This window comes from Topomyia yanbarensis, chromosome 1, assembly GCF_030247195.1.
Source record: "Topomyia yanbarensis strain Yona2022 chromosome 1, ASM3024719v1, whole genome shotgun sequence".
Lineage (NCBI taxonomy): Eukaryota > Metazoa > Arthropoda > Insecta > Diptera > Culicidae > Topomyia > Topomyia yanbarensis.
The window spans coordinates 208,630,179-208,657,079 of NC_080670.1; the positions used below are offsets into that span (position 1 = coordinate 208,630,179).

The following is a 26,901-nucleotide window of genomic DNA, read 5'->3' on the forward strand; positions in this document are numbered from 1 at the left end:
CAAATGCATCAACCGATAGAGTCGGAATCGGTTGTTTTCTTTGAGCAAGATTTCATACTGAATCGTTTTTTAAACATTTTTGTTCGATGATGGATGTCTGTTCTCTGTGGTAGTATGACCGTTACGCGCCAATCAGAGATGTTTATAGTAACCGAAAGAAAAATATTTTTTCTTTCATAAACTGTTGTGAACTGTGTTCGGCTAGTAACGGTTTGTCCGGAATTTCCATTCAAAGTAGATTTTGACAGTTGGCTTTTAGGCCGTAATCATATGTTTGTCGAGATTTTTCTCTCGAGAACAGTAAAATTTAGTGTGAATTTACTGTATCAGTTTATTTTGCTGAACAGAAAAATCATTGTTACTTGAAATTTTATTGTAAATCTACTGCGTCGAACATAGTTGAAACAGTAATAACTATAATATTTATTGTTTTATGATTGTTTGTAGGGAAAATGCTATGGTAAAATTCTATTCGGGATACTAAATCTTCGGTGAAAAGCACAATATTATCAACGACACGACCTGAAACTTCATGAAAAATTCCGAAGAAAAAGTGTCCACGAAATTTGCTGCCAGTTACCAGTACATTGAGCGACCCCTCGGTAGTGGTGAAATATGAATTTTTCACGCAACACTGCCTCAATTTTCTTAATGTTTATTTACATACCCTAGCAACAAAAATCCGTAACCGCTAGGAAAGAAAACATTCTGTGTCGCTTGCCGCAAGAATCGATTGCGAACCCGGAAAAGTTTTGTTGGATCCAGCAATTAAGAGATTGATGATACCTTTTCTTATTACGGTACGCTAAGAAACGTTTGGGTTGCTCGGAATACACCCGGGTTTTCATTTGTAGAATTTGAAGATGCCCGGGACGCAGATGATTCGGTACGTGGTGCTGGAAAAACAATCTGCGGTCGTTGTGCTCCCGTCGAACTGTCTACCGGCAAGGGCGTGACAAATGAGGTCGGGGTAATTTCCATCCGGACGACAGATGCTGCGAGTGGAAGGCGAAGTCATTATACCCGGAAGTCATTTTATCCGGGATTCCACATTCACGTTCTCGTGAGCTGTAAACTCATAGGAATATCTACAGCCGAGCCGTGACCTCGGCCACCGTGCCTGATCCAAAATACCGAGGAAGACAACCCTCGATCGTTCGACTACTCGTGATTATACTAAATCACCACGGCAGTCCAAGACCCACTCCTGGAGCCGCTCACGAACACCCCGTTCAGCGACCAGGTTACGCTTCAGATCGAATCGTCGCAATGGCGGCAACTAACATCACGATTAATCGACTCGTTTTCAGGGCAGTGTCGACGCCGTTCTGCCACTAGCACTCTGTCCAAGGAACTACGGGAATGCTAGACCACCGGAAGCGATTACAGAAACTAAGACTTCAGAAACCACAAATTATATCGAGATGTCTAGTTAATGAAATTGTAAACATCTTCTCGGAAATCCTCAGCGAAGTAAGTGTTTTAAACTTAAATGAATTACTTTCTACTAAAACCTTCGATTTCAGAACAATATGAAAAATAGTCCAGCAAGTGCTGACCGTTATGACCAGCATGTAAGGACCAAATAATACACCCTGTGCAATACTGAATTTCTAGTTTCCCAGTTCTTTGAGCAGTTTCCCCGAGGCATGGCATATTACGTCGTTTTATGCTGTTTTCGTTTTTTAATTCGAATCGGGGTAAATTCGTCCAAAAAAAGAGATTATAAGAGTTATAATCTCTTTTGTTCGAAACCTTCATTTTCGTAAATATGAGAGCGAACCTACTCTGACTCGGATCCAAAAACACACTAAATATTCAAGTAATGATTTTGTCCTGATGTGCATTTAATAGCCACCACTTGCACTACAGAATTGTGTCTAATCTCTCAAGCGGTATCTCAGGCATCGGAGAACACTGGTAATATGACCTGATAGAGTGCGGTGAGCTTCGGTTGGATGATGATGAAAACATTGAAGCAAACAACGATCTGATCTGCTGTGTCACTTCACAAACACTTTGTAACCCAAAAGAAACGGCGGTCTAAAATAGCTTTGCTTTAGACAGTTTATAAGGCTCTCAAAATGCGTGTCCCAGACGGGGACTCGCCAAAACTCCAACTCCTGGTATGGGAGTCTTGGAGCGGGCACTCAAAGCTTCTTTTATTCACTGAGTCCCAGGGCGTTGTTTCTGCGGAGGAGATTTCGGACGTGTAACCACTTCACGAAAACGAAATAAATGCCTTCTACGTTTTATTGTGTTAAATCGGTGGTGGCTACACAATGGGATGGCGGGGTAGTCTGGATCAGCGGCGGCGATTGTTCATCTTAACCACGCCATCATGACGAATTTTATGAAGGCAGCTGACCTAGACGGCGGGTTTTGGAAATACGTGAAAGTACAAATTAAATATTTTCCTTATGTTCCAGATGAAACCACTCTTACCTCCTCCATTAGATATCGGTGAACCCCACATCGGAACAACTCATGGAGAACAGAATATTACCACCAGTGGCACCACTGCCTCCGTCCGATCTATCAATATCTATAACGCCCCTTTATTTCATTCAATCGTCAAGTTTGAGTGGTGTTTGCGATCCTCAGTTTCCGTATGCGTTGACAACGATTGATGAGGTGCACACTAATGGAATTTTTGTTTTTAACAGTGCACTACACCGGTGTAGTCGCTGCTATAAGTTTGGGCAGATTTCGATTACTTTTATCGTGGATCGGAATAAGGATAATACAGGCGGTTAGTTAGTTAGTAAGCCTCACTTAGTACTTGTAGCCACTATTCAGAGCATCCTATTTGCAGAATCACGTATTAATACATTAATGCTATCACCCTTATTCTTGTTTACGACAAATGCGAGATTCGCTCGAAAGCGGTTCGAACTAATAGTAAGCTAGTTTGATTTTACTGTTATAAACGAGAATACGAACCACTTTCGTTCGAATATCGCATTCGTCGTAAACAACAATAAGGGTGTATATCTTTGAGGAGCTTTTTTTGCTTAGATTTTACTTATAAAGTTGCTTTGTATAATTCTCTCAAAATATTTCAAAAGGTCCTTTGTGCAAATAAGAGCCTGTCTTTAGCCAAAGATGTGTATTCTATTCATCGCAAATATTGAACGATCTTAGGGGCGCCTCGAGCTATAACAAATTATCGAAGTTTGATCAAATGAAATTAATCTGGCGGTATGAACATTCCATGTTTTATGTAAAGATACTTCATTATTAATATAAATAAAAACAGCAATGCATATTAACAGGGAAGTTTTATTCACAAGGACTAAGATTTTGAGCAGTTCATTCAATTCACTTGGTCATGCACAGAGGTTCAAGTCAAGACAGCATAACCATCATGTGCTATCAGTTGAGATAACTAAATATCATTCACGGCTGACCGTTGATTGACATCCTTGTTATTGAAAATCTGCACAGAATTGGTGATAGAACATTCAATTGGATGATTCGCTTAGGTGGAAAACAATTATTGTTCAACCGCTGGTCTCGTTTGTCCCACATGTCTCAAACCTTGGTCATTCATTCTTGTTGGAAACGCCCTTCCATATTGCAGATTTGTTGGCGGTAGCAAAAGACAATTTACCTCATTCATTTTCTTGGATCCCACTAGCCGTATACACTGTTCTTTGTTAATGAAGATTCTCAAACAACTGTTTTTTCGAACGTTAAGCAAATCTGGAAGGTCTTATGTTACCGGTGAGTGTTATGATGCCTGCATAGTTTTGGTTTGCCAAAGATTGTTTTGCAGTGGAAAAACACTAGTGTTATGAATCGAACCGTGTTTTTGGTTTACATTTTGCATCCTTTGCCGCATGCCACGTCCTTATTGCTAGGAGTTATCAAGACAAGCGCCCTCACTTTGCGTCCGCTGCCGGTGGTCTTGCTGCATCGTTGTCTGACGCAGCTACTCGGCGGTGATTTGTATCACTACTGAAACGAAACAATTAAGCACTTATATTGGATTTATTCAAAGCAAACCTACCTATGCCACTTCGGCATTTTGTGAACTGGCAGGCTAGAATTTCACAAGATTCCGGCCAATTTAATTTGGTTTATTATTGTTGTCACAATATTTTCCTCTGTGTAACCGGGGGTTACAGTTATTAGGAAAATATAACAACTCATTTATCAGTGCTCCTAGTTTCCTGCATTTTGCTTCAAATTTGACAGTTCCAGTTACCTCAGTCACTGAGGGGTAGTCAGATTTGTGATACAGTTTCGGAATGCAAGTGTCTCGTCGTGTCGTTGATATTATCGTGTCGATTATTTTCAGTGTGCATTTCGACAAACTTCAAACTAAACTAAATAATATGTTGACAACACTGATCGGTAGGGTTGTGTTATTCTCAACAGGGCTCAATAAAACTGTCAAAGAGGTTTATTTCGTGGAAAAAGAAGCCGTCTGTCGTATCCTGTTTTAATAACTCCTGAAAATATAAAAAAAATTATTAAATTTTATAGTGCTCTGCAATATTTGGTGAAAACACGTTTTTTTTTGTTCTTCTGAAACTGTTTGCTAAGAGGTATTTCGTTATAAAACCAAACCATTGCCGTAATGACGCCTTTAAAGTTTGCTCAGAATATCCTAATTTTACAGTTTCGGAGAAGACGCGGCAGCTTAAGATGAATCGCAACTCGAAGCTTAAAAGATTTTACAGATATCGGAGCTACAAAAGGAAGCTCGAAGGTGGCGGAAATGGAAACTCTGATCAATCAAGCAATTCCAACAAGCAGGCAAAGCAAGAACGAATCCACGAAGACGCGAGTATCCCATCCATCGCAATTGGGGTTGTCCCGTATGACTATCCGAGCCAATTGCTGGATATAGAGGAGGCAAGGCAGATCCGAAGTGCGGTGTTGAAAGAAATGGTAGCCCAACGGGCTACCAATCCGATCAAGCCTCAGTTCACTAGGAACGCTATCCTCCGCACGGGTTGGATGGTATTTCACTGTGCCGATGAGGGAACGGCTAAGTGGATCGAGGAACTGGACTACTGGGGTACAGTTAACTGTAACGCGGTAAGAGAATCTGACATCCCCAGTGGACTTTCGGTGGTGGGAAGTTTCCCACAAAGTGCTGAGGACACAACGGAGTTCATTCTGGGAATGATAGAGGCACAGAATGATCTGCCCAGTTCGAAATGGAAGCTGCTGAATCGTAATAATGGTGGAGATGTGGCCATTCTTACCCTGGAGGTGGACAATTTCTCCTGGCAGAAGCTTGAGGAGAAAAAGTTTGAGATCACTTTCAAGTACGGTCAGTTGCACTTCAAGCCGGGTGGTAAGAGGAATTAGGATGCTGCGAGGGGTGATTAGCCTGGCGAGGAAGATTCCTTGTATTTGAGGGGAATACATTATAAAATTTAATCGAATAATAATTATGACTAATACTGTGTCCATTTTTTTCGGCAGATTTATTCTAGTAGATGTACGGTAGGGATGTTCAACAATACTGTTAATTCATTAATTAATTTTTCAAAGGGCTAATTGAAGGGCGACGAAGTTTGTCGGCACCTTCATCCCGTCAAAAGAATTAATTTTGAATTAACATTAAATATCATCATTTTTGGGTGAACAATGTTTGGGAAGTAGGATTTTCAATAATTTGTAAACACTCCCTAATACATAGAAATGGATTTTATTTTTTAAGCTCTAAGTCACACCGTACATATTGCTGTTTTCTTGAAAATAAAATTAACTGAATTGACCCTTATACCCCAATGCACGTTCACTCTTCTATTTTTTAGAGAAATGTTGAGAAAAATTTTTTATCCATATTCATTTTGCTACCATTATTTACTCCCTCAAGTTTGATATATTAAATTGACACCAGTTTGAATTAGAGATGGTCGGGTTTCATTTTTTTCTAACCCGACCCGAACCCGATAGCTTGAAAATTGAACCCGACCCGAGCCCGAAATTGTAAAATTTAAAAAACCCGACCCGAATACGAAAATTTTAAAATTGAAAAACCCTGACCCGACCTGTACCCGAGAATGAAAATTTTGTAAAACTCGAACCCGACCCGGCTCCGAGAATTTTAAAATTTGAAAACCCGACCCGAACCCGAATATTTAAAATTGGGAAATCCGATCCGAACCCAACTTGATAATACAGAGATTCAACCAAAAATCTCGAAGATTTTTAACTTTAGGCACCCGAGCAGGAGCGCCAGTACAGATGCTTCGACATCTACAATGGAGCTCTCGGAACGACTCCGAAGTTTCAAAAATCCGTCAATGGCGTTCCGTTTCCGCCACGGACTCCGATGCAGGGCGATAATTCACAGGTTCCACTACGATCCTTATAAGGATTATAGTTTGCAGGTTAACTCGCTTGAAATAATGCTTAAGGATTTTTCACCCATTGTCAAGATCAATATACCCATTGACATTACCTCATCGAGTAGTTGTGAAATGGATAAAAAGTACTCATTGTTAGAAACAAAAAATACCCATTTTTTGACAGCTCGAATAACTTCCGAAAATGGGCAATTTGAATACATAAAATGGGTAATGTTTTTTTTTACCGTGAGAGCAAATTTGTTTGTTTCGTCGACTTCCATGGAGGGGCCCACTGAACCTACCAAGCTACATAGATCGCTGTAAAAACTTACTTGACCTAAAAAAAGCTGTAAAACTTACACGACCTCGATCTTCTGTCTGTACGCTGAGATGTTTCGGAACCAGTCTTCATTTCCGATTTATTGCAATCTCGAATCGACATCGACATTCGCTATCGTAGAACAAATTAAGGGTATAACAGACCCTTCATCTAGTATGTGTCGCCTTTCCAAATATCCATACAAATTTCAATGCAGATGAGCAAAATTTGTTAGCCTCGGTCAAAATACAGGTCCTTATTTTACTCTTAGCTCATCTGGTAACCCTAACTTAATGCTGATTTCAATTTTGAAATCAAATCGTGCAATGTCCCAGTAAAGTTCAACCGGAAATGAACTGGAATTCTGGCTGGTTCCAGTTCGCCACGGGCTCCAGTGACACAACCGATTCTAACTAGAATCGGTTGTGTCACTGGAGCCGGAATACGAACTGGAACCAGCCAGAATTCCGGTTCATTTCCGGCTGAGGTTAACTGGGGTAGAGCGACTCAGTCTCTGATCTAAAAACGAATTCAGCAATAGTGTACTAGGAGCTTAACTGTCGTAAATATGCATACGTGTGTTAGTGCCCGCGCATATGTCATCAAGCGTGGTAGCCTACCTGGGTAACGAACTAATTTCAGGTTAATTTACTCCGTGGAAGCTCGTCGAAACGATTGAAGAAAGGTATTTCGCGATAATATCAAATCAAATTGCTTAGAGCAAGGTTTCATATGTTATAGTTAATGCCTACTAAAACATTATTTTTACAGATATGGAAATGGCTCTTCAAATGAATCTAGAACCAATTTTTGATCCAACAGAAACCCACCACACTGGTGATATCAAACGAACAATAAAAATGGAGTTCTCAAATGACAGTAATTATCCGGAAAATCGTTGGTCTCGATATTTCGAAGGCGAATCATCGAGCGATTCCGATCACAGGTACGTTCGATCTATTCCCATTCGTAGTACCTGACCTGCAGTTGGATCGTTGACCTAACCTTCCATTACCAACGGCTTTCAGCGAGAAAAAAATGATTGCCTGTTATGCACGAAACGACGATATGCAAAACATCGCGAATCCACACCACAGTCTGCCGGCAGTCTGTGCACGTTCCTACGAAAGCGTCAGAACGAAACCAAATCCTAACAATGCACGTAGAAAGCGCTACATGTGGCACCGAAGGCAGGGTTTATCTTCAAAGGAAGCATGGGAGAAATCCAAACAACCTATGCCAGCTAAATTGCAAGCGGCCAGAAAGTTCAAACGGAGTGTTAACATAAGACGTTCTCCTCCTTCATCGTGGAGAGGAAAAAACTGGAATTACTTGAAAAACTGGGAACTTTCGGGCATGTCTACCGAGCCTCACAGGCCGTTGACAAACATGTTTGATAGAAACACAATGCACGAAAACGAAAGAGAACCTGCCGAGGTCATGAATAGAGAAAATGCAACGCCTTATCCTGCGTCTTGGAGAGAAAGAAACTGGAACCATTCTAACGTGTTTGTCAATCCTGAAAATTCACAGAGGACAGGAATGTTTGATGGTGGAAACTCAACGCATTCGCAAATATATGACCACGAAAGAGAAACTAACTTTAGCGCGATTAACACGGATATCAAAATTGGCATTATTCCCAAGAACTATCCCGAAGCACTTTTGGGCACAGAGGAGGCAGCTAACATCAGAAAAGTGGTATTACAACTGATGGTGACGCAAAGGGCTAACAATAATATTAAGCCACAATTCACCCAGAACACCGAACTCAGATTGGGCTTCATGGTGTTTCACTGCTCCGATGAAGGAACTGCTAGGTGGCTTGAACAACAGGTGCACTGGGATGATCTGGGCTGTTACACGGTAAGGGAATCGGAAATCCCAACCGGACTTGCCGTCGTGGGACATTTTCAGGACAGTGCTGAGGACACGACTGACTTCATTCTTGGCATGATAGAGGCACAAAATGACCTGCTGAGTTCTGGCTGGAGGCAACTCGATCGTCAAAATTATGAAAATCTGGCCATTCTCACCCTGGAGGTGGATCCCTGCTCCTGGCAGACACTTGAACGGCTGGGATTCGAGATAGTTTTTGAGTTCGGTCAAAAGGTTCAGCTGAAGCCGACTGCTATGGAAGAAGGGGGTTACACGTGGTGTTAAGTTTTGTGTGGATACTATTTATTTCTAATATTTCTTTGTTTTCTTGTTTATAAATGGTTAATATTGTCGCCTTGTTGTCAAAAGGTTATTTACAATAAATTTCATAGATGATTTTGCAAAACCCATTATGCTTTATGATGAAGATGGTTTTAAAAACCATCGAAGTATTCTTTATAACAAATCTGGACAAATGAGTATTTAATACCCTAAAATATGGATTAGACAAAAAAATCTGTCAGTTGTGTCGTCCTGATGCAGATAAATCTAAAAGGTTGGCATCCTTGGCCACAGACAAGTTGGTTACCCTATAACGTAGCGAGCTGTTCTAGTACTGCACGCCCATATGACAGCCAGTGCTTTAGCGTTTTTGTGTACATCTCAAAATGCTCTGGATTGTGTGTTGAAAACCTCCTAAAATATAAAAGAATAGTGCCAGGAATAAATAATAATTATTATTGATAGCGTAAATTAAGCTTACGTTCGGTTGAAGCTAATTATTGAGGATAATAATTTCCTGATAAAAACCAACCATACTTCTTCGGACGACTTTGCCTGTGTTACTGCTAATGAACAAGCAGAAATCCTAATTTTACAGTTTTCGAAAAAAAATCCCGGCACATTAAGATGAATTCCAACTCCTACTCTGGCCAAACAACGAACGCTTCCGGCCAAAGGTGAGTTTAACCTTTTTCATTCCGTCGTTAGTTTCAATTCTATTTTTCCCATTTTCAGCTACCCCCGGAATAACGAGCAAAACAACGCGAATCCAGACGACGATCAAGGAAGCACAAATTGGAAGAGGCCTGGTCGTTCGCAGAGAAGACGCTACAGGTACTATCTAGGACAGGGATTATCGGAACTGGAAGCATTTGAAAAATCCAAAGTACCAATGACAACTCCTACGACCTGGAAAGAAGGATACTGGAGTTACTCTAGCACGGCTCCCCCGCCTCGAACGTCGCAGAAGTCACAAATGAGGGCAAAGACGAACCACGAAAATACGACCAGCAAGTCTATCCAAATTAGGATTAGCCCCAAGAACTATCCCGTCAAACTTCTGGATACAGAGGAGGCAAATCAAATCAGAAATGAAGTGCTGAAATTAATAGTGTCACAAAGGGCTAGCAACAATGTGAAGCCTCTATTCACTCAGACCGCTGTCCTCGAATCAGGCAGCTTGATCTTTCACTGCTCGGATGAAGGAACCGCTAGCTGGCTTAAAGAACAAGACCTCTGGAATAGTCTTGACTGTGACGCTGTAAGGAAACCCGCGTGCACACAAGTCATGGGTTATTTCAAGAACAGTGCTGAAAATACAACGGACTTTATCTTTGGTATGATAGAGGCACAAAACCATCTCCTGTGCACTGGATGGAAGCAACTAAAACGCCAAGATTATGGTACTATGGCGGTTCTCTCGTTGGAGGTGGACCCCTTATCCTGGTATAAGCTTGAGCAGCTGAACTTTAAGATTATTTTTGGGTTCGGACAAAAAGTGCATCTGAAACCAAGAGATAGAAATTTGAAGGATGCTGAAGGTGGCGACAAGTCTGGTGAGGACGAACGCATCGATTCAGGGCAACCCGATGGCTCTCAAAGACGAAATTGGACCTATCAACAATAGTTATGGTTATAATGTAACGATTTACTTGGCTGCTCTACGGTACATTAAATATATGGGAAACATAACTTTCTTTGAAGCAATTAAGAAATAAGAACTCCTTCCTTATTTGTTTTACTACGAAAAGCTGTTCACAAGTTAAAATAAATCAAGCGCTTAGCGAACATTTGCAAGAAGCGATTGATGCTACGCAAACTTATGATAAGTGGGTAAAATCCTACTGTTAAAGTTCACTTCTAGGGGAAAAACGGAAATTCCGGACAAACTACTATTGCCCAAGTACAGTTTGTTGTGATTTTTCAGAGTTTTCATTCCCGTGCTCAGTTCCCAAACTAACGTATAGATGTCGTGTACTGTACAGTTTTGTTAGGCCCTTTCCACAAAATCACTTGTCTATATGACGCGCGCGGTGGGATTATTTCTATATACACCTTGTGGTGGCATTGACATTATCAGCAGGGATGCCAGGGAATTTGTTAAAATTAATTAAAAAAATAAAATCGGCATTATTTTCCAACCTGAACGGAGAACCATTAAATAAACTAAATTTTAGTCATCGTTAAGCCTAAGTTAAGGCCTTGAAAAATCAGCAATGTATCAATACCTTTTATGATAAATATTAAAATTGCTATTGTTTAATACACGTACATATCTCGACAAACATATGATTACGGCCTAAAAGCCAACTGTCAAAATCCACTTTGAATGGAAATTCCGGACAAACCGTTACTAGTCGAACACAGTTCACAACAGTTTATGCAAGAGAAAACTTTTCTCTTTTGTTTATTATCAACATCTGTGATTGGCGTGTAACGGTTTGTCCGGAATTTCCATTCAAAGTGGATTTTGACAGTTGGCTTTTAGGCCGTAATCATATGTTTGTCAAGATATTTTTTTTTAGTTTTAAAAATAATATTGGTGGCAATATAGCCACAGACTAACAGACATAACACTATGAGGGAATTCCCACAAAAAACATCGATCCGGCAATTTTCCCAGAACACTAGCTCCACCTTTCATTCACAGTCCCAAACATTTGCTGATGGGTTACCCCTCATGTTTGGGAACAATTTTTCACTAGTGGCCTATCCCCCATATGCTTGTTCATATGTCAGTGGCGCCATAATTTCAAATGTGGCCACAGTCCCAACTACAAATAAATTCAAAATGACCGTTAAAACAGGCGAAGCATTGTTTTCGAGTGTTATGTCTGTTAGTCTGTGATATAGCTGCCACTCGAAAAACTCCAGAAAAAGAACTGCAGAGACTCCATTTTGGATCGATTTGATTCGGGTTTAGCGGTCAAAAAACGTATTCAATTGAACGCTTCCTAGCCGGTAATAGGCAGAGATGCTACACCGATAAAATAAAGTACTCATTCATGCGTAGAAAACTACGCATTTTCAATAAAAAAGGAATAACCTATTAAATGGGTAAAGAGTTTGTACCCATTGTTAAGATCAATATACCCATTGACATTACCTCATCGAGTAGTTGTGAAATGAATCAAAAGTACTCATTGTTAGAAACAAAAAATACCCATTTTTTGACAGCTCGAATAACTTCCGAAAATGCAATTTGAATACATAAAATGAGTAAAGTTTGTTACCGTGTAGATTTGAAGATTTGTTTTCATTTTGAAGACATTTTTTTAAATGTGAAGACGCGTTTTTCATTTTAAAGACACATTTCTGGCTGAATTCTGGCTCAAAAACAATAACCGATTCAGGATCCTGGCCGTTGAAGACAAATGAAGACATTTTTTATGAAATGTGAAGACATTTGAAAAATATACCTGGTATCCTTGGCAATCGGCATCAGGGATACCAGGTATATTTTTCAAATGTCTTCACATTTCAAAAAAAATGTCTTCATATGTCTCAACGGCCAGGATCTTGAATCGGTTATTGTTTTGAGCCGGAATTCTACCAGAAATCAATCAGACATCAGAAAAAAATTCCACATGAAAAACACGTTTTCACTAGAGCACTCTACTTAGAGTGTGGCCAAGAGGCCATGACGTATCAAAACGAACATGGAATTTGACGTATTCACAATAGATATACGTCAAATTTCATGTTCGTTTGGATACGTCATGGCCTCTTGGCCACACTCTAACCCAGTTAAATTCATTCCGGAACTGGTTCGGATTTCTGAATGGAGTCATATGGATTCCAAATCAAATGCAACAACCGATTCCGACTCAATCGGTTTCAGAATCGGTTGTTGCATTTGATTTGGAATCCATATTTACTCCATTCAGGATTCCGAATCAAATTGGAATGGTTTGATTGGTTTGACCGGGAATTAGAGTGCTCTAGTCTTCACAGCATTTTAAATGTCTTCAAAATGCAAACAAATCATCAAATCTGGCATCTCTGTTTCAAATGTTTTCAAAATGAAGACATATCTTCAAATCTGGCATCTCTGATCGGCATACCCATCGTTCCACTTTCTACCTGTCCCAGCGGGCATACAAAATCGGGAAATCGTCCATCTTCGGCACATTAAAGTTTTGCAGCTCGGAGTGAGTGGTTGTGTGTGCTTAGTGCAGTTTTCAGCGGCGTTTGATTAAAATCCAGGAAAAAAAGCTATCAAGATGAACCGTCGTAGCTATCGTGCTGGTCCCCAGGGTCCGAACCAGAACAAACCCATCCAGCAGCAGTACGATCAACATTTCGTACCGTCCAATGGAAGCACTGGCAATAATCAGGTACGTTTTTACGGAATCGGTTAACTTTTTTGCTCATGTCCGACCAGACGCCGGCCATTTTCTTTTTCTCGTTCATCCTGTTTTTTATCCGGAAAAATCATTGGTTGTAACGATTTTTTTTGTTCGATACTTTTTTGGCAGGATGTTTAGTGTAAATTCTTTTCCAAATATAGTTATGTTCATTATCGGCAAGGCGCTTCTTCGGTCGCCGGAAAGTTGGCTTCAGCCACCCGTGAAAAGGTGACGTAATCCATGCTTTCCCGGCCGAAGATCGTTCACCTCTGACAAAAGTTCTGGAACCTCGAACGCAAAACGAGATTTATCTCCTGCGCGTCAGCATAGTATTCTTTGTCGGTTTAGAATCGCCTACTGAGACACTGCAAGCACTACTGGGATTTTGGAAAACTGGGGGAAAAATCTTCAGCATTCTTCGTTTTGCTCACTGGTAGATCTACGCAGAAGCGTGCAGATTTTTTCCGTTCTTTTCCAAGATGGCGACTAATTTATTTTCTATCCCTTCGCCCAATTCCCGTCAATTTTTCCATTGACCCTGCCTAAAGCACCCATCCCATAACCAGTTTGATTCCAAGTTGCGATTTTGCAGCATGAAGGAAATCGATTAAATTTTATACGGATTCAACATGACCGTGTAACTTTGATAACCTCATTACTGCAAAAACTCTTCTTCGTTCCGGAAAAAATCGTTTCGTTCCTAGAAGCAAACAGATTCACAGTAGCTAAGCAACGTTTATCCCTGAATCTGTGGCGTTTGGGGAATGTGTACGGTTTCGCCGTAACGCGAATCAGTCCTACATTGTGATACAAACACGAGCCGCACCAGTACAAGTCAGCATTCTAAAGCGTTCAAAGATCTCTCAATCAATCAATGATTCGTTTTCGTTGGGGTACAGAAATACTGCTCCGCCTAGTGGAGCTGACGAGAGCACGCACTAGAAAATGGCCATAGCTATAGCGAAGGAAAGGAACATTTTTTGCAATCTACAGGATGTTCGCTGTTAGTCCCACCGCGTGCGCTAGTCTCTGGATAGAGGGAACACCAATCGAACGATGCTGTGGGTGAGAGAATCTGGCCAAAACGACGCGTCTCTTCATCCAGTCAGGGGTCTCCGCTGGGTGGTGACGAAGAGTATGTACCTATTGCTTTCTAAACAAACAGTACAATGTTGTGGTAAGAGAAGAGAGCAGCAACACATCGATTTATTGGCGTGCGCGCATTTTTTCTCCAGAACAGAACTAGCGACAAGTGCGCCACCGGAACTTCTCTAATCGATCGAGAGCATCACGAATATCCCTATGCGTAGCGTAATCAGCTGAGAATCTTTCGTTGCCAGTCAGTGTCAGTAGTTTTGCCGAGTCAGAGAGTGTATGCGCTGCTTGCCATAAATTGAGTGCGCCACTCGCTAAAAATCGTTTGCACGAAGTTGAGGAATAATCGAAACTACTCTGTAATCTGTCAAATATGTAACAAACTTTGTTTACATTTCCCTCCAGTCGCAACAGCAGCAATCCGGCAATCAACAACAACAGCAGCAACCACCGCAACAGCAAAACCCGCCAGCCCAAAACAATGAAGATATCATGGAAGGCGAAGAGGGCGAAGAGGGAGGAATCGGCGCAAAGATGCGCAAGATTTTTGCAAACCGCAAAAATCTCAGCTCCGCTGATCGTAAGAGATTGGGTAAGTTTATCCCGCGAGATTGCTATCTGCCAAAAAATAAGAGCGAAAATGATTACAAACACTGCGCAAATTTGAAGATTGTTCTTCAACAAAGCTAAATAGAACAATTTGCACCGTGATATAATTGACGTACAGAATGATTCGCAAATATACATATTTCAAGCTAGGTTCCATTTACCGACTTGAGATTAATAACTATCTCACTTTTTTCCACAGAAAAAGAACGCAAAGCACGCCAGTTGCGCCGTTTGCGCAAACTACTCACTCCGAAGAATGCCGTGGTTGCATTGCACGAACTGCAAGGGCCAGGAATGGGTGAGTTCACCATCAACACCAATGGACAGGAAACGACGGCCGAAATTGTGGTGAATAATGTACGCTATGAGGCGACTGCACCGAACAAGCATCAGGCGAAAGCACGTGCCTCGGAGAAGGCACTGCGCGATTTGGTAATCGCGCAAATGGCCAAGGCACGCCAAAATGCCGACAAACAGCCGGCTAACGGTAACGGTAATGCCGCTGGCAACCAGGAAGGTGCGGATGGTGAGGATGTCGAGATGACTGAGGTTGCCGAAAATGATGACGTCCCGATGCTACACTTGGCTTCGTACGCTTTGTACAAGCTGTTCAGTGAGTGGCAAGATGCGGGCTTCGAAATTCCAGCCATTAAGCCTTCAAAGCCCTCCGTCAAGCTAACTGAATCCGGTACTCATCCTTTGGCACCGAAGGTTCCCAAAACCAAAGCCGATCTTCCCGAGGATGCAGCAACTCGCCATCCAACCGCTTTGCTAGCTTTTGTAAGTCCCCCCCTACCTGAATCGGTTTCAATTATAAATCTAATATTTTTTCCCCTCTGACAGATGCGTCCACAAGTACCGTACGAGGATCTCGGCTCCAACAACAATAACGACCCAGCCAAGCGAGAATTTTCCGTTGGCGTGACCGTCGATGGAGAACGATTCATTGGTAAGGCTCGATCAAAGAAGTTGGCTCGCAAGGAGGCAGCAGCCATTGCGTGCCGAACATTGTTCGACGTCGCCTTTGTCGAATCTATGGCCTCATAAGTTATCTGCCCATCCTTTTTCTTTCGCTCTTTTAACGTAAGTTTGTATAATTTTATGATTTCTTTCGTCCATCGCGTTATCCAAATGTTAGGATATCGTTCACATACGGTTGCTGACGTTTTTTCGACAGCTTAACCGAATATTCCCATAGGACCTTAAGAATTCGATGCTGAATTGGTTTATAGATTTTTTAATTTATCGCGACCTAGTTATAGAACAGCATTCTCTCGGCCCACTTCAAGCGTAAGTGTGGTTCTTATAGTGGACTTTACAAACGTACACGTTTGATTTATAGAATATAGGATTGTCCCGAAAGCTAACGATAGTGTTCTGACGAGTTGCGTATTTGTGCAATATCCGAAATCCTGCTTGTCTTAGAGCGCAGAGTGCAGTCACATCCAATTGCTGGGTTTTGCAGCACTTCGCTGTCTTCGATAAACTGGTTATTACCGTTGATAGGTTCGTTAACATAAACGTTGTTTATTGTCAATTGTTTACCCAATTTTTCATCTAGCAGATGATTACGAGGTCAATTTTTGTTTCATGATTATGATTAAAATTGTACTCGCTAAAGTGAGGAAAAATAAGTTTCCAATATGTTTGGTATTCAATCCAAAAGACCGGAGCTCTTTTTCGCTTTTCTGTCAGCAAATCAGAGCTTCTGTGCTTGCTTCTTGAGATATCCGGCCCTATACTGCGCGGCATGTGACGACAATGCTTTTGCTTAGTATTTTCTTTTAAGACAGTCTTTAGGACAACTTGGGGTCAGATAGACGATAAATCCAAACTAGCATCAAATCGGCCCTAGTTAGACATTACACCCATACACTTCACACAGCATATGTGAACGCCTAGAACAACCAGGCTAATCCGAAGTTATTGTGCTAGAATATACTACAAAATGTACCTTGAAAGCACCGTGAAAATAACATTCACAAGTAGAACAAAATACCTTCATGAAATCAAGGTAACAGATCCCTAATTTATCTTAGCACCTCTATTCATCCCACCCATTTCTCGACAAACATATCAATATTAATTCGTCAAAAGGGCGAAAGTGATTTTTGTAAACAAACTTGTTTCGCTCATTAGTCTGCTGCAGAGTGGAATTTCATGAAAAATATGCGTTAATGTAAATTTTTACCCTTCTTAGAAGCAATTTCAATTTTTTTCTGCTTTGAAATTCACCCTTATTATTGTTTACGACAAATGCAAGATTCGTTCGAAAGCGATTCAAACGAATAGTAAGCCCATTTGATTTTGCTGTCGTAAACGGGAATACAAACCACTTTCGAACGCATCTTGCATTCGTCGTAAACAAGAATAAGGGTGATTATAGTAAATTAATGGCATATTCGTTTTTGACAGTGCACTACACCGGTGTAGTCGGCGCTACACTCATTCAAACTTGGGTGTAATCAGTCTATCTCTTTCTTTGCACTCCACCGGTGTAGCACCAAGAAAAAACGAAAACGCCGTAAGAGAAACCATCAAAATAAAAGTTTGTTTACAAATCTTATGCGCCCTTTTGCAAATTTAATATGGATATGATTACGGCGTAAAAGCCAACTGTCAAAATTTCCTTCATAGAGAAATTCTGGACTAGCCATTATTGGCCGAACACAGTTCACAGCACTAAATGCAAGAGAAAACTTTTCTTTTGTATACTATAAACATTTGTGATTGGCGAGTAATCGTTTGTCCGGAATTTTCTTTCAAAGTTAATGTTGACAGTTGGTTTTTACGCCGTAAGCATATGTTTGTCGAGATTTGATCACATTTGTTAGAGCAGTGTCTGATTTCTCTATTCAACAGGTAAAATGCTAGGATGAATAAGGGTGCATTGTACCCGACATTTCACTTCGTTCAAACGTATTTTATATTTTCCAGACCAGAATGTTCATTGTATTACTTCTTAGGAACGACACAAAGATATTGAAACGTATTTAAGCGCAATCCAGTCACATCCGGACTAATGAGACGTCGAAGGGCTCTATCCTATAATCAAACAAAAAAGGAAGTGGATGAATGAACAACAGTGACTCTAGTCACGTACAGTATGCAAACTAGGCTGGATGGCTGCTGTTTCAAGCTGTACTCTACTTCCATTCGGCAGTTTTCATGTCGCCACCCTTGTTATGGTTCGGTAAGACCTAACCGGTGTCGAAGAGGGCTAATCAAAGATTCCGTGAAGTGTTCATGTTTACATCATTATCGTTTTGGTTGAGAATCGGTGGTTAGTCTTGATTGATTATAAATTTTTTCGCTAGTGGTAATATCACAACATTTAATTTTCGCTTCAGATCGTACGGTACAGCACAATAATAAATCAGAATGTGAGAACCTTTCCTAAGGGAATGTAGTTCGAGGGCGACCACACGACGCAATCTGAAAAATCGGGCTTTGGTAAGTTTAGTATTCATAATTTCCCAAATCTGTAGCCATTAATAGGAAAAACAGGCAAACGTTTGTTTTAGTTAAAAATGCTTGCTACTACTTGATCGTCAAAATATAAACAGACAGGAGAAAAGATAAATAGTTGTTTGTCTATTTTCAGTTGGAACAATGCTTCATTATCTTATATTTCACAGCACAAACGTACTGTAAAATGATTATAAAATGGTAGCAAATGGCTAATCGAGAACTTTTCAGGGTCAAATGCCCCACTTTAATGCCCTGGAATCAAATAACTGAAGAATTGTGCAACCAGAAACTTACTCGAAATGTTAATAGAATACATCAACATCGGTGTTCTAACTATTTCTTTGTCGGTTTCTGTCTCCAAAGTAATTTTATTTCAGAGCATAAAATTGGGGCACTTGTCCCTGAAGAATTCTGGTTTAGTTAATTCTTCAACTTGTTCAAGTTTTCCCCGTCGTTATACTATACCGAATAGCCATGTCTTCGAGCGTAGAAGCCACTGTGATTAGCGAGGCACTTTATAGAACTGTACTGAAATCAATGTATACTATTAAATGTTTGCGTTTCGGCTTCGCCTCACCAGAAACCGACACTAACTTTTTGTCGGAATAGATTACCGCCGGCCTGACGCATATCCCTAAAAACTAAAACACTGTGTTTCAATCGAACGACTGAACAAACGTGATGTCCCGTCCGAGCAGAATTTCTGTTTACGCCGATGAGACACATCAGTCGTTCGATGGAAACACAGTGTGTTTTAGTTTTTAGGGATTTGCGTCAAGCCGGCGCTAATCTATTCCGACAAATAGTGTCGGTTTCTGATGAGCCCAAGCCGAAACGCAAACATGTAACAAGTAAGGATTTGTGCCCTTGAAGTGCAAAGACTGGTTTTACCAAAATAAATTTCGCCCTAGTGAGAAAGGGTGAAATATAACAATGTATGTTAACTATGTCACAAAGTGTGATGTATTTGATGGTAGATTACCTTACTCATTTTCGAGCTCTTGCGGATACCGATCAGAACTGTCTCTTAGATACATTCGTTTCACGTTGTTACCGCTGCCACTTGCCACAGACCTAAAATTATTTCGTGTTAATTTCGGGCCTGAGGGCAAAACGTTGTAGGTTACCTTCCTTAATTCAGGCCGCTTAGAATCATTTCATTTCTTCGCGAAACAAATAGGGATCTTTAGGGGTGTGCGGGTTAAGGCATATTCTGATGCAGATTAGTACCGTGAGTTAATATCTCAGTCCTTTTTCAATTTTTTGGCCCGAAACTATTGAAAAAACATTTTTTAGCTTGTTTCCTTTTAGGACAATAACACATCCAAACCCATGCGACTTGCACGACCCTATAGGTTGCCTTATCAGATCTACCATAATTTGCAGATGAAACTTGGGATGGCAGGTTGCTAGCGGATTGACAAAGTACCAGATCATGCTGTGTGGGGTGCTGTCCCGGTTAACAATGAGGCGAACGAGATATTTGCAGATACGTCATTTAGTAGAACAACTGTCAGTTTGCTGGTTGAGTTTAATTTGGTTTTTTTAAATTTAAAAATCATAAAAGAATAATTAAGGTTTAAGAATGATATGAGTGTACTCGTAAGGACACCCGCTACCAATACATATGAAAAACTGGCACAATTTTTCCAAATTAAAGATCCCTATTGGTAGATTTTCAGTTGTAGCTTGGTTTTATTTACTACTGTATTTACGTCCGCCTTTCAATTTCATTGCTGTCGTTTTTCTTAGTCTTAAATTTGCCAAAAATAGCCAAAAAAACCGATACAGTAGAACCTTGCGGCAATTAAAACATAGTAACAATAATTGAGTTTGCAATGTTCTTAGTACCCTTACTAAAAATAGGGATCTTTAATTTGGAAAAGTTGTGTCAATTTTTCATATGTATTGATAGCGGGTGTTCTTACGAGTAACACTCATCATTTTTAAACCTTAATTAATCTTTTCTGATTCTTAAATTAAAAAAAAAAAACGAATTAAATTCAGCCAACAAACTGACAGTTGTCCTACTAAATGACGTATCTGCAAATATTCCGTTCGCCTCATTGTTAACAGCGATGCCAGATTGGCTCAGCATTGATTCCGTAGATTTGCTCTACACGGTAAAACTAAACAAATCGAAAGTGGGATATTTTCAACTAGCTTACACGCAGCATAAAAATCAGTGAAAACCATTCTCCTGTTTGATAATGTATCAGATGTAGTTTTAAATCAACTAATACTGCTGCTTAAAATTAATAATAAATATTTGCTTGCTTCTAATATTGTTGCAGCTTCAACAAATATTTCTTTTGAAGCAACAAAATCGTTGAAGTCATTCTTTTTGATACGCAGTATCATGATAAATTTAACCGAACAAAAAAGTTTGAGTCAAACAAGTGTACGTTATGGACGAACCTTAGAAAAATCATTTTTTTTATTTTTAATTTGAATGAAAATTGTAAAATAATTGACTTCTCAAGACCTAGACATCAACTAAAATTACAACTTAACCGAATACATAATGAATATTATTTAACTTTGTAATACCATGCTATGCACTCATACTCACTTCTGTAATTGCTAATTATCACCGATTTTGGCTGCTAGCAGTCATGCCGGCCATTGAATTAGAGCCTAATTCTATTATTCCGTGGGATAGACACATTACATTTCGTCATCCTGAGCTGTTTCTGAATCACCAACAATACGAGTGATACCGTTGGTATAGTTCTCATTAGCCTCCTTAGTGTAAACTGTATTCTCTGTGAGGAATTACCATATGTATTCTACATCGTCCGCTTGACCTGCAAATCCCGTTGGGAAGTAAAGAAACCAATCTTTTGGTCTGAATCGTTGTTACTGCGACATTCGACTACCGGGCACTGTGAGAAGTGGTACACAGGAGTATTGTATACACGAACTGCATACTACTCGACGGTACAGGTCGAATAAAATACATTCCAGTTCGGACAAGGTCTTACAAAATTTGCGCAGATTTCGTAACCAAGTTTCGCCTGATGTACAGTGTGAGTTTAAACGCTGACGCTATGAAAGCGAACGGTTCTAGTTAGTACTTGCTATAGTTTAAATAGAAGAATATTACATCATCTTGAAGCAAGGTCGATCCAGAGGACAATAGTCATCGGGTGGGTTATGCTATTGAGGCTTCTGGAGTACAATCAATATGCGGATTACATAATTAATCATATCGGTTGACACTGTGAAAGGAAACGTTCTAATAAGCATTGTCAGTTTTGATAGTTGAATATTGCATCTTACGTATACATCTTGTGTGCAGCATTTGGTTACCGTTCTTTGAAGCACGGTCGATCCAGCGGTGGATCCGAAGACAAACCATGGACCAGTGCACAAACCCCTACTTCGAGACTATTAATGCACTTCTTGCAACTACCCCATGAGCACCAACGAGGCTGAGCAACAAACGATGGAAGAAATCCTTCGAAGCCCACCATTAGACCAGATGGATTGCAAGAACACCGACGCAAGGCAGTGTATTTTTCTGCACGTTCAGTTAATCGCGACCGACTGAAAATAGACAACAGTTACAGATGAAATACTGGTATACCTATCTTTATCCTTCTTCCACTGGAAGCAGGTTGATATGATAGGCCTCAGAAACCTACTCCCGCGTGATTCGCTTTGTTGATTATTCGGTTGGTAGAGTTGAATCGTGTGTTCGTATAAATGACATGTACGAGCCGGCTGCTCTGATGATGGATATTCTCTTAATAGACTAACTTGTGCGGTTTCGTGTAAGTTAATATAAATCTACGCTTTTTGGAATCACGATGTTTGATATCTGACGAGCGGTCATGTATGGGAAATGATGAATTGTAGCATTTCGATTTCTATCAGTCGGTAATGGATTATTTCTCGCTGCAAAATGAATGAAACGATTCCGATACGTATATAACCTTGCATAGAATCATGAAACTCACCTTATTGTTCTAACAGTTCCAAGATGTCGTGAAAGTCTTCCACTACATCCGTTTCTTCTACACTGTTGTACATCTTACTGTTAAACTTGGCTCGCATTTCTGGTGGAATTTCGACGGAGGCTGGGCTGCCATACACCTTTAGCCAATCCTTCGTTCTGAGTATACCGATTAACGACTCATTGCGAAGCCTATTACGAAGCTTCGTTTTGTTAAGGTTTTGTGCAGAAAAAATTCGTTCAGCTGCAGCCGACGAATGCGGTAACGATAATATTGCTTTCATTAACCGTGTCATTAGTGGAAATTTAATTTCCCCATCCTTTCTATGCGTATTTATAATTCGCAGCCAAAATTTTTCTTCACTCATGTTACTGGTGATGTTTAAAGCTTTGAAGTCCAGACATTTTATCTCATGATACTCGTTGTCGATATCTTGCCACTCGTTCTTAGGAATAACTGTAGGGAATGCTTTTAGGATGTTACCGAGACTACCACACTTTCCCGCCATTACAGAACTCGGTGTAAGATTGCTGATATTTTTGAAGACTTCATTTTCCAACTGAAAACGGTGTAACATTTGTTGAGCCAGTTCGACGTAAAAACTTGTGCATCTGTTTTGTACTTCCAATAGTTTCTTTGAATCGACATTGCTCGTTGTGGAATCTATCAGCGCAGCCGCGTTTACGCCCAGATATACTTCATTCGGCGGTTTTATTTCTCTGGGATGGAATTGTATTGCAGAAATCTTACATGATTTCAGCACGCTGGATTTTATGAAATAGCTCAATAATTGTTGTATTTTCCGCGAAAGTGTAGAATGAAGTGACACTATTTCTGGCTGCTCCGATTGAAATAGTTTGTTCATGTTGTCTATGAACGGTATAATAAAGTCAAGGAAAAGAAGATAGATTTCTGTAACCGGATCCGAAAGGCTGTTATGTATCTTCGCTGCATTTGACAAATTATCCACGTTAGTAGCAAATCCAAAATAAACTTTAAGTGGCTCGTATCTCGACACTACCTGCCCTCTAGATAAGAAGCGTATATCATGCATCCGTGGAACTCTTATCGGATTATAGTCTAGCATTGACTGTATCTTGTCAAACTGTTGCAACCGAGCGGGACTAGCTGAAAGATAACTATAGATATCTTTCAGCATCTGCTCTAAATAGTCCGGTAAATGTTTTGTGGCGTTTGATGCGCATAACGCCAAGGAGTGGCAAATACACCGTACACCAACTAGATGTGGGCAATCCTGCCGAAGGAGAGTGGTCAGAGAATGTTTCGATCCAACCATCACGGATGCGTTGTCGCTGCCAAAACCAATCAAATGGTTCTTATAGGGAATTTTATTAACAACAAACGTGCGAGTAACAGCTTCGTACAAAGAATTGGCATCACATGAACATAGCGATACGAGGTCGTAAAATGCATCGCGCACACAACTTGCATGCTCATCGAAATAACGTACTGTAATACACAACACTTTCTCCGAAGAATAATCCGTTGATTCGTCGACGATTATGCTGAAGAACTGATGCCTCAAAGCATTCACCAAACGCTCCTTCTGCGTTTGACCGGTAACCGCAACGACAATCCTTGTTGCCTTCGTTCGGTGCAGTTTGATGGAACTGGCAATTTTTGAGTCAGGAAACGCCGACTTCATTGTTGGGATTAGCCCTTCCAGGGCTTGAAACGATATGTTTTTGTCTATTGCATGTAGACAAATTTTGATGCAAGCGTCTATAGTCCTTTGCTCCGAAGGTAGCAAATGTAACAAAGTTTGATTTTTCTTTACGTTGATAGCTGATGCATGCTTTTTATGAACGTCTTGCTTTTGGTGATTTTTTAAATCCTTCAAACCACCATGCCTAAATTTGAGGGAAACTTCGCAAATAGTGCAATAAGCGAGCTCTCCTCGTTGTTCAAGCCACGGTAGATCGTTTTCCCACGACGCTTTATATTTTTGATTATATCGTTTTGCAACTAGAAAAATATAAAACTCAGTGATCCTCATATAAGAGGGTCGTTCGTAGAATAGTATTAAAGTTTATTGCCATTTTTATTTCATACGTGTAAATGGGTGCAGTTCTTGTTTCAACAGTATTGTTTAATGAGATCAATTTAATGTTCGAAACGATGTAGGGGAAACCAAGGAGATTTGAAACGGAGGAGAGTTGAAGCAGTGCCCATTACTAGCGAAACAGTAGCGTTAGGGATTCAATAATAATGAATATATTTTATTTATATCGTGCCCACAAATCCTCCAATACACGCATACGACATTAAATCTTACAATTACCATTTATGGATTGCATGCCTTTTTTCCATCGTTGTAATATATATGTTGTAAATTGTGGATCAAGCTTTACTTCTCCACCTAGGAGAATTGAAACACCTTGTTTTAACTCTCCTCGATGATGAAATTCTAGTCTTATAGCAATATTATATTCACATAAACGTTCCTGAACTAATAATAATAATCAGGATTCTTCTTTTCTAAATTAATAACACTGAGCAACATTCTCAGTTGATTAGTTCTAGATCATTTATAACCACGGAATATGCATTTGTTCTAATTGTTTACTCCTATTAGCTTCTGAAGCTTGGCACAAAGTGATCATAATTCAAAAGGACTAAAATACTACTGATATGGATACCAAATTACCTGTTTTCATAAACCCGCATCACTTGTAGTCATAAATAGTATTACTAGTTATATGAAATATTTTAAACAATATAGAAATGCTTCCAGCGTTTGAAAAATAATACACCAAATCAATGAACAATTGATATCAAATTCCTGGATCATACTATTCTACGATTCCTTTATAGTTAACTTATGGTTAGATAAAGTATCTTACTATTATTGCTGTTAGGACTGGTGCAGAAATTCCTGCATTTTTGGCCAAAATCTAACATTAATTTTCAAAACAAGTGTCAATTTATACGTAGATGCATGTTATTTTAAGGAATTATCTTGGTGTGAACGAATAAAAACGACACGATTGCAAAATTTGATACTTAAGAAAACGATTTGATAATATTTAAAACAATTGGTTACTTGTCTCAACTCATACTGATTGCTGTTTCAGCTTACATCGGTAGGAGGAGAGCTGACATAAACATAACACTGTTTCATAAATCAATCTACTGGCTGTAATCGCAAGTCAGTCCCATTTAAATAGAGAAGCCCATAGAACATGGGACTGATTTGCGATTATGGGCAGTATATTGATGCTTTGTTATTGATTTGTATCATTTATTCATACGTTAGTTGAGAAAGCATAAATAGCAGTAAGAAATTTAAGGTTAGGTGTATGGTTTTACAGTCTAATTTTAAGCAAAAACTGCAAAGCCATACACCTAGCCTAAAAATTGGAAACAGTCGACTCCAGTTCAAAAAAGTAAGAAATTTAAGATAAACAATCATCGAATGACAGTTTTCGTCGATTTATCCAATAAAAACAAAAAAAACTGTTTCAACCCTCCTCGGTCTCCCCTACTAGTACATTTGGTATTCAATGATTTTGCAAAGAAATGCAAAAATTTATAAAAGTAGCCGTTTACAAATAAAACACTACTTTTCCTTTCTCCTATAGAAAGATTATGCAAAAGCTCTGGAAATCGACAACCTAATCCCGACCCGTTCCAGTTCGTCGAGATAGGAAAATATCTTCTTACCAGAGCTGTAAATTTTCGACAGGTTGTTTGGAACTTATAGGAGGAACTAATCATGCAATAGGTTGGTATTTGAAAATTGAAAACAATCAGCGATGCAAATAAAAATTTGCATCACTGATTGTTGATGCACTAAGTCTATATAAACTGATACATGTAATCTTGCTTGATGCTTGCACTGCCGTCAATAAAAACAAAGCCTACGGGTGGGCAAGAACAGCAATAATAATTCTTTTCAAGTGCATTTTTATTAGTTAACTAACCTTTTATATGCTTGGGCTCAGCTGTGTCGCCTGCAACACTAACAGCATCTGCTTGTGCATCTGTATCTGCTTCTGCATCTGACTCTGCAGTTTTCGGTCCACATTCTATTTCATCAATGAGTACGCCTAAAATATAAAAGGTGTGATTTGGGAATCCTGCCTGGTTTACGCCAAAAGCAATCGGAATTGTTTGTTTGTAGATTAGTGAAAGAAGCAATTTTATAGCATTTTTGTTTCGCCAAATGACGTAAATAGTCCCAATCCGAGAGCGGCCATTGGAAAATTTTCACCAAAATTGGTTAAGCTTAAAAAATACGTTGTACTTACTACCGCTAATAACAGAGATATAGCGCTCGAGAAAGTGAGGTTATGTGGCGATGGAGCTTGGTCGCATAGCCGAAGTCAAAAATCCCAAGCGGCACAAATCCCGCAATCCCGCTGTGGATCCGCTGGACGAGGTGTCCGCAAACCCGCTTTTTATATGCTCAAGTAAAACGGTGATCCCCCTCGTCTCGCAGACCATGCGGCTAAACCGCATCGCCACATAACCTCACTTATTTTAGCACTAAAGCACGATTATTAGCGTTGGAAAGTACAATTAATTTTTCAAGCCCAATTTTCGCTTGCGAATTCGATTTTATCCACAATTTATCATTTTTGCAAAAAGAACGCTTCACAATT

At 39.9% G+C, this 26,901-nt stretch overlaps 5 protein-coding genes across 9 annotated transcripts in view; 4 read left to right on the forward strand and 1 right to left on the reverse strand.

The window, feature by feature from the left end:
* Positions 1-4,389: 4,389 nt before the first annotated feature.
* On the forward strand, positions 4,390-5,741 carry LOC131690161 (uncharacterized). 4 transcript variants are annotated; one of them, XM_058975748.1, is made up of 3 exons: positions 4,390-4,553; positions 4,628-5,338; positions 5,443-5,741. In XM_058975748.1, exon 2 carries the CDS (start codon positions 4,654-4,656, stop codon positions 5,323-5,325), a length of 672 nt encoding a protein of 223 aa, XP_058831731.1. In that variant the 5' UTR covers positions 4,390-4,553; positions 4,628-4,653; the 3' UTR covers positions 5,326-5,338; positions 5,443-5,741. The 4 variants fall into 4 exon arrangements, with proteins under 4 accessions (XP_058831731.1, XP_058831723.1, XP_058831714.1 ...); XM_058975740.1 differs by lacking the exon at positions 5,443-5,741 and having other exon boundaries at positions 4,601-5,420; XM_058975731.1 differs by lacking the exon at positions 5,443-5,741 and having other exon boundaries at positions 4,391-4,553; positions 4,610-5,420.
* Positions 5,742-7,228: 1,487 nt separating this feature from the next.
* Positions 7,229-8,850, forward strand: LOC131676490 (uncharacterized). The gene is made up of 3 exons (XM_058955554.1): positions 7,229-7,318; positions 7,405-7,579; positions 7,662-8,850. The coding sequence occupies exons 2-3, from the start codon at positions 7,407-7,409 to the stop codon at positions 8,794-8,796; spliced, it is 1,308 nt and encodes a 435-aa protein (XP_058811537.1). The 5' UTR covers positions 7,229-7,318; positions 7,405-7,406; the 3' UTR covers positions 8,797-8,850.
* A 285-nt stretch (positions 8,851-9,135) lies between these two features.
* On the forward strand, positions 9,136-10,485 carry LOC131690184 (uncharacterized). The gene is made up of 2 exons (XM_058975759.1): positions 9,136-9,470; positions 9,529-10,485. Exons 1-2 carry the CDS (start codon positions 9,421-9,423, stop codon positions 10,418-10,420), a joined length of 942 nt encoding a protein of 313 aa, XP_058831742.1. The 5' UTR covers positions 9,136-9,420; the 3' UTR covers positions 10,421-10,485.
* Positions 10,486-12,908: 2,423 nt separating this feature from the next.
* LOC131690191 (double-stranded RNA-specific editase B2) lies at positions 12,909-16,213 on the forward strand. Of its 2 annotated transcripts, XM_058975781.1 has the most exons (5): positions 12,993-13,130; positions 14,136-14,277; positions 14,643-14,829; positions 15,046-15,626; positions 15,690-16,213. In XM_058975781.1, the coding sequence occupies exons 3-5, from the start codon at positions 14,730-14,732 to the stop codon at positions 15,891-15,893; spliced, it is 885 nt and encodes a 294-aa protein (XP_058831764.1). In that variant the 5' UTR covers positions 12,993-13,130; positions 14,136-14,277; positions 14,643-14,729; the 3' UTR covers positions 15,894-16,213. The 2 variants fall into 2 exon arrangements, with proteins under 2 accessions (XP_058831756.1, XP_058831764.1); XM_058975773.1 differs by lacking the exon at positions 14,136-14,277 and having other exon boundaries at positions 12,909-13,130.
* Positions 16,214-24,133: 7,920 nt separating this feature from the next.
* The window catches only part of LOC131676199 (protein halfway-like), a 22,165-nt gene continuing 19,397 nt past the window's right edge, over positions 24,134-26,901 (reverse strand). The window contains exon 5 of the mRNA XM_058955320.1: positions 24,134-24,262. Coding sequence (XP_058811303.1) covers positions 24,134-24,262 — 129 coding nt within the window. The remainder of the gene's footprint in view (positions 24,263-26,901) is intronic.